General features: G+C 48.4%; 1 protein-coding gene across 1 annotated transcript in view; it reads right to left on the bottom strand.

The window, feature by feature from the left end:
- Window positions 1-1,049: 1,049 nt before the first annotated feature.
- The window catches only part of dph1 (diphthamide biosynthesis 1), an 87,621-nt gene continuing 80,965 nt past the window's right edge, over window positions 1,050-7,705 (bottom strand). Inside the window, exons 10-12 of the mRNA XM_080844691.1 lie at window positions 6,242-6,320; window positions 2,849-2,983; window positions 1,050-2,190 (exon numbers count right to left, since the gene is read on the bottom strand). Coding sequence (XP_080700817.1) covers window positions 2,104-2,190; window positions 2,849-2,983; window positions 6,242-6,320 — 301 coding nt within the window. The 3' untranslated portion in view covers window positions 1,050-2,103. The remainder of the gene's footprint in view (window positions 2,191-2,848; window positions 2,984-6,241; window positions 6,321-7,705) is intronic.

The raw sequence follows: 7,705 nt of genomic DNA, 5'->3' as shown, positions 1-7,705 counted from the left end.
AAGCACAGTTGGCAGCGATCATGTGCACTGAGAACTGTGCAGTGCAGGCTCTTCCCATTCCCACTCCCCGTAATCTGACGGACTTAAATAGTCGTGTAAGTTATGGGATATCAGATGAGCTGCGAGAGAAAGCAGCCTAATTCCCCCTTGCTTTTCTTTGCCAATCCCAAGGAACAAGACAGGAAATGGAGGCCCTTGGCAGAGGACATTTGAAGTCCAAAACTTTTGGAAAAAGCAAGTGGGTGGGAAAGAGGGAGGGATACTTTGGATGATGCCAGAGAGAGAGAGAGAGAGAGAAAGAAAGAAAGTGAGAAAGCAACAGGGAGGGAGAGAGAAGAAAAGAGAGAGGGCGAGAGAGAGATAGCAAGGCATTCCGCATACATCTGGAAGCCATCACAGACATGCACATTAAGACAATGAGAGGACATAGGGTTCTGCACTCCTCCAAACACTCACCCACTGCCATACAAAATACATCACTAAATCAACCCCCCATGAGAACACGAGCCGTGGCATTCTCTAGGGCCCTGACACACATTATACTTTTGAGCACAGCTCCACCTAGTGGACACTGAAACAATTACACCCACTGTTGCAATCCCACAACTGTCCTTCACATTTCTTATGGTACTGGTTTTTCACAGTGTATTTATTTTACAATAGCTCAAAACAGTAGTCTCATGCTCTCTCTGTCAGAATTCTGGCGAGCTGGTTGCAGTACGAGGCATACAGGATGAGTGTGCAACATTCATGATAAAGCCTGTTTTTTTCTGATTTGTCCAAAATAAGACAAAGAACAAGAGTCTGAATCCATGTTTAACTTCAAAACATAACTTAAATATGGAGGAAGCATGAACAGACACACACACAAACCCTGCTGTGAGGTAAGGCTTAGGCAATAAATAATTAACATTTTTAGCAGCGAGGAACAAACAATGCACACCAAACAAACAGTCAGGCAGCAACACATGAATCTCCATCCTCTGAGAGCATTTTAGTCTGCTTCACTAACACCAGATCAACCACCAAGGACACAAAGTACATGAAAGAATTTTATTCAGTGTCAGAAATGAATGTAATAAAAGGTGTGAAAGACATGAGCTGGCATGTGTGTCTGTACTTGTAGGCTGTATTTGACTTAGTCACACAAACACACACACACACACACACACACACACACCCACACCCACACAAACACACACGCTTAGTGGAATAAATTCCCCTCTGCAGGAGGCCTTTGTCCCTGCCGCACTACCAAAAGCTCCTTGGGCAACACACCACAGAAAAATGTTTAATTGATTGAATAAGCAATGCATCATTAATGTGCGTGGTGCTGAGCTTGGAGGATCAACACCCTAAGGGTTGCCCATCCTGATTCAACAGACATCTCATTTAATAAGCGTGCCTGTGAATCTCCGCCTTTACACCATGAAGCTCAAGAGACCAAGGAGAGTTCCACCGAGTCATCTGATCTCCGTGTCACAGAGGAGTTAAACATACATAAATCAGAAACAGCCCTTTGGTTCCTCGTCATGTATGAAGACATCTGAACCGCACAGAGCAAAGTGGGAATGACATTTCCATCGATTCCATAGATTTCAGACACATTACATTTCAGTTCCTATTTCATGATGTGGTAAATGTCGCTAACAACATTCAACCTCAAGTGTATATTCCGGCTTTGGCTGCTATGAAGAATATTTCACAAGCAAATGTTTTGTGAAGTGTGGTTACATGAACTGCAGCTATGAAAAACATGACTGAATGATGGGAGCAAATTCATCCAGGAATAGTTAGGATAAGAATAATAAGGCAGCTCTGTTATCCTCTCTCTTTTCTCTTTTCTCTCCAGCCTCCACTCTCTCTCTCAAAACATACATGAGGCAGGCAATAAAGGCATGTGTGATGCAGTTTGTTTTGTTGTTGTTTTCACTCTGTTGTCATATCAAGGGAGAGACTAGCGAGGAGGGTCCACAGCAGCGTTCTGTGACACGGCATGACGATGTGCTCAGAGGTTCTGATTGGCTGGCCGGTCTCCTGCAGATGGGGAAGATAAGCCGTGGTTGGCTGCCGGCGTGGAATAGAACAGCTCCGCTTTGTCTGTCATTCCTCCTGGCAGCCACAGGGGGCGCTCTGGTCCCGTCCGCAGGCCTTAGGCACGGGAGGCTGGGATTGATCCCGGCCACTCTTCTGGAAAAGCCACAGGCAGAGATTCAGCATGTTCAAAAACAGCAGCATTACTATTTCAACAAGCACCACAAGAACACGCTGAGCCTCAGCTCTCACCACTCCAAAAGAAGAATCGCTGGGCAACCAGCAACCACACATGCAACTGGAAAGAAATAGGGCAAATAAAGGAGGCTCTAAATTTTACATTTGACGAGCAATTTTTTTATGATGGGAGACATGAGTACTACATTTGAGTAATACTGTGGCTCTCATACATCTGTGTTCTCCCGTCAGTGAGTACTGCTGCATTATTTAGGATCTTTTCACATCAATTGAAACACATCACACCTCACCATTCTCTCCCGGCTGAATGGCAAGCAGCATTAATGCACTGAGCAGCCTGAATGTTGTGTGCACTAACTGCCTGTGCTCACAATACAGAACACAATACAGTCCTGACACCTCCGGAGTGCAGTCACCCACAAGAAGCCACAGGGGCGTCACCATAGCGATGCTCTCCGCCCCCCCCCCATGGCCCAACTCCTGCTCCTCTTCTTGGGTTCATTGAGCTGTGAGGTTCTCCGGCACACCTGAATAAATTGTGTTCCTCACAACCTTCTCTCTCTCCTCATACATTGACATCTGCCTGCCTTCCTGTGTGCCGTGCCACACCACGCACCTGGGTCTGCCGGCGAGGGGCCCGCACCGGCTGGTTGTCGGGGTGATTGGGGGCCCAGGGTCCCAGGCTTTGATTGGAGTAGAAGTCCATGGGGTAGACATCCTGCCAGCCGACCTGCTGGAGCGCCACAGCAGCCTGAGGACAGGAGGGGGGGGGGGGGGTACAGAGGGTCAACCGCTGGGCTTCTGCTGATGGCACACCAAACACATCCTGACAAAGATGTAGGTTGTATTAAATCCAGCTGAATCAACACAGATTGAGAGCACGGAGGGAGATGAAACAGAATCAGAGAGCGAGACAGAGAGAGAGGGAGGGAGGGAGGGAGGGAGAGAGGGAGAGAAATACACAGGAGAAAGCACACGTTTAAAGTGTGGGTGTGTATGTGTGAGTGAGTGAGCGTGAGAATCTCTGACAGTAGCATCCCTGCACTCTGAGCCTAATCTCAGGCCCATGGGGTTGACAGGGAGGGATGGGAGGATCAGGAGGGGGGGGGGGGGGGGGGGGGTTAGAGGCAGGGGGGGTGGGTGGCGCACTACAGCGGGCGACACAACAGTGACTCCTACCAGCTCGACACGTGTCAAAACAATACGGAGAGCGGGCCAAAGCCTCCAAACGAGCACCATCACCCGCCCCACCTGTCTGAGGACGTCGGCAGATGTGTGCCGCCTGAGATGGTAATACCAGGCCATCGCTACCATGGCGAATAACCCAATAACAAAACATATCAACATACTCGGATTTCACATGCCTAAAAATACAGGCCTGCTACCCTGTCACTGCACTCATGATTAGGATTAGGACTGTTATGATTAACACATAACATCACCTGTTTGTCTGAGCTCTAGTAAACAGACTATACTCAATAACACTCTCGTCTCCGTCTGGCATTAATCGCCAGCTGGCCATTTCACCAACGTTAGCGTTGTCACGGCACAGTACACCCATCTTACCACGTTTATGGTATAACAACAAGCCCTGCTCTCTCCACGCAGGATTCACGCTTGTGCTTTGACGTTTTGTGCCTTGTTTTTTCAGCTCATGAAAATCAGACGCTCAAAGACTCATAAAGTATTCTCTTTAGCCCCGCTCATACAGTGCATGTCTACTCTGTTTCCTCCTCTCTCACTCTCTCCTTCTCCTCCTTCCCTCTGCCCTGGTTTAAACTGCTTCTCTGCGCTCCCCAGATTAAGCCGCATCTCTGTAGCGCTCCTTCATTAGTCTCTCCATCATCCCCATCCTCTCCTCTCCTCTCATCCCTCATGTGCCTCTCATACAGTTCGACTCACTGCTACTGCTAATCCCTATGCTGACAGGGAAAGCAAGTATGTCTTCTTGACTATAAATATAACATGAGACGCACTGAAAATAACCACTCAGCCTCCTCCAACCCTCCATCCACCCAATCTGTCTGTTCCTCAGCTCTTCTTAACACCACTGAGGAAACAGGGACAAACTGGGATATATTAGGATGGAACACAAGCCAGAAAAATTAATAGGTTTCCTTCTCAACCGCGGAGGCTACGCTGAAATCATTCCCCCAATTGTCTGACATGAAAGTGGAAACGGAGATGATATGAAGACCAGTGCTTTTGGGAGGCGGCGTAAAATGAATGAAACAAAAAAGAAAATGTACAGGGTTACTGCAGGATCCTGACATTTTATACATTTCCATATCTCCGGCGCTCTCCCTCGTGAGCAGTGCTCCCTGGGAAGAGATGGATTATTTCCATCGCCCGACCTGATGGGCCCGCACCCGAGGTGTTGCTTGTGATGCCAAGAACGCCGGTGACTCTGAGCAATCACTGTCAAGTTTGCAGAAAACATCAACATAAAGGCAGAGAGGTGTCATCAGAGACCGCTGCCGCCGCCGCCAAATTGCTTTCCCCAGACGAGTCTCGGTAGAGTGGCATTCAGGATATCTGCAATCTACAGGACAGGGACTGATTTTTTTTACATCCCAAGCGGCATGATTTCTGAGCTTTGACTATCAACAAAATAAAACAGTGCTTCCATGAATTTAGATTGGCATGCCACCTATACAATAATTTACATTGGGCAAAGTTTTTAGTAACTACTGAATATTCATAACGTAGTCTAGGCATTCCAAGGCCATTTTTCTACCAAGGTGGAGAGAGCCATGTCAAGGCAATCTAATGAGTGATTCCACAGCACTGTCTCATATTTCTAGGATAAATCATTATATACATTCTACATCGTCACTCTCAAATAACAGTAGATAACTCCTACTCTCGCAGCCATTATGGAACTAAATATGATACCTATGTGTGGAGAAGGGTGTGCTAATTCTGTCTAAAAGGCTGGCATGAAATGAATCATTATGTGAGAGCACGCTGGTCCCCAGTGACTGGAGGGGGATTGGAGGGGAGGCAGTGAGTCATAAAGGCAGCGGCAGATGGAGTTGCAGTACAGCCTAACACCCAGCAGGGGGAGCTGTTTCCCTATGGTCCTGCCTGTCTGAGCCGGGCACGGAGGCCGCCATCTACTAAGTCTCCTGTTTGCTACCGAGGAGAGAGGGAGAGAGGGAGAGAGGGAGAGAGCGAGAGAGCGAGCCTCAGACAGCAACACTAGGTAGAGTTTTTCCCCCTTCCTTTTCCCATGTGTGTGTGTCGGAAGATGACAGTTTGCACGCACATAAGCCCGGTCGCAGCTGTAGGGGTGAGAAGATTTACTAACTCCTCTAATGTTTCCCCTGCTGGCTGGCACAGCAGCCTGGCTCCGAGAGCTAGAGCCCAACACAGGAGCACTACTGAGTCCTCTAACCCCTTCCACTGAGAGACCCCCGCTCTCGCCCATTCATCTCAGCTACACAGGCACAGGCGCATACGGAGAGGGAGAGAGAGATGGAGAGACAGAGAGAGAGAGCGAGAGGGAGAGGGAGAGAGAGAGGGGGAGAGAGAGAGAGAGAGAGAGAGAGAGAGAGGGAGAGAGAGACAGAGATACACAAAGCTTGGCTGGTAAATGCAACAAGGACCACAGCAGAGAGAGGTTAGGGATGTGATGGAGGATGCTTGTGTATGTGTGAGTGTGTGTTTCTACATACACAAGAGATTGGAGAGGTGACGGAGGATGGAATGTGTGTATGTGTGAGTGTGTGTTTCTACATACACAAGAGATTTGAGAGGTGACGGAGGATGGAATGTGTGTATGTATGTGTGTGTGTGTGTGTGTGTGTGGGTTTCTACATACACAAGAGATTTGAGAGGTGACGGAGGATGGAATGTGTGTATGTGTGTGTGTGTGTGTGTGTGTGTGTGTGTGTGTGTGTGAGTACATCTGAGAATTGTTTATTTACACGTGTGTGAAGGGCTTCCTCCATATCTGATGTGAAGCAGTGGTGTGTGTGTGGGGGGTGGTGGACTTAAAGATGCGTACCTCGTACGGAGACAGCAGGGGTTTGGAGAAGGCCGTTCCCCAGTCAATGGACAGCCGAGGACAGGCAACCTGCACCCATCTATGGGAAGAGAGAGAGAGAGAGAGATAGATGAACAGTGAGTGAGAGAGAGGGAAAAAGAGATTAGAGAGAGAGATGAACCAGTGAGTGAGATAGAGAGGGAAGAGAGAGAGAGAGAGAGAGAGAGAGAGAGAGATAGATGAACAGTGAGTGAGAGAGAGGGAAAAAGAGATTAGAGAGAGAGATGAACCAGTGAGTGAGAGAGACAGAGGGGAGAGATAGATGAACTAGTGAGTGAGAGATAGAGAGATGAACTAGTGAGTGAGAGAGAGAGAGATGAACTAGTGAGTGAGAGGGAGAGAGATGAACTAGTGGGTGAGTGAGAAAGAGGGGAGAGAGAGATGAACTAGTTAGTGAGAAAGAGGGGAGAGAGATGAACTAGTAAGGGAGAGAGAGAGAGAGAGAGAGAGAGAGAGAGATGAAGTAGTGAGTGAGAGAGAGTGAGAGAGAGAGAGAAAGAGATGAACTAGTGAGTGAGAGAGAGTGAGAGAGAGAGAGAGAGAGATGAACTAGTGAGTGAGAGAAAAAAGGAAGGAGAACAGGGAAAAAAGGGAAGCTGGCATATTGAGGAGGCAGAGCACATCTCGGCCTGTGAATTGCGAATATTAATTTGTGTGTGTGTGTGTGTCTGAGCCTCTGTGTGTGTCTGAGCCTGTGTGTGTGTGTGCATGCGTGTGTGCGTGTGTGCGCTGCTTGGGCTCTTCCACAGCGATGCACCTGATTCTCATGCTGCAGATAGGGCTGTAGATTTGCACAGGCCTCATCAGATTAGGCCGCTATGAAGAGGCTGATCTGCTTGAAGGGGTTTCAACCATTATGTGCGCAAGACATGAGTAAACAAAGAGGAGGGAGGGAGGAGGGAGAGAGGGAGTGATGGAGAGACACAGGAGAGAGTTAGAGTAAGGATGGGGGGATATATGGAAATGGGAGGTGATAAAAGAGGGAGAGATGGAGGACAGAGGACAGATCTAGGGATACTATGAGGAAAACAAAGTGAAGAGATAGAGAGAGAAAGAAAGAAAGAGAGATAGATAGATAGAGAGAGTGAGCAGCTTTAGAATAAAAGCGCTACTCTGGCACCATCTCCCTCTCTATGGGGCTACACTATGGATGAGCCAGAGAAGGGGGCACTGGAAGAGAGGAAGTGAGGGAGGGAGGGAGAGAGAGAGAGAGAGAAGGACAGGGGTGAAGCAATGGGGGAACACGGAGAGAACAAGGGAAATGGAAGAGTACCCGAGAGGTAGGACAGAGGGGCTGGAGAGAGACCGATGGGCAACGATGGAATAAGAGAGTGTGAGAGAGAGAGAGAGTGTGTGTGTGTGTGTGTGTGTGTGTGTGTGTGTGTGTGTGTGTGTGTGTGTGTGTGTGTGTGTGTGTGTGTGTGT

The sequence above is a fragment of the Sprattus sprattus genome (genome assembly GCF_963457725.1).
Source record: "Sprattus sprattus genome assembly, chromosome: 9".
Taxonomy (NCBI): Eukaryota; Metazoa; Chordata; class Actinopteri; order Clupeiformes; family Clupeidae; genus Sprattus; species Sprattus sprattus.
The sequence above is the reverse complement of the archived record's forward strand: the minus strand, read 5'-3'. Positions and strand labels throughout refer to the sequence as shown.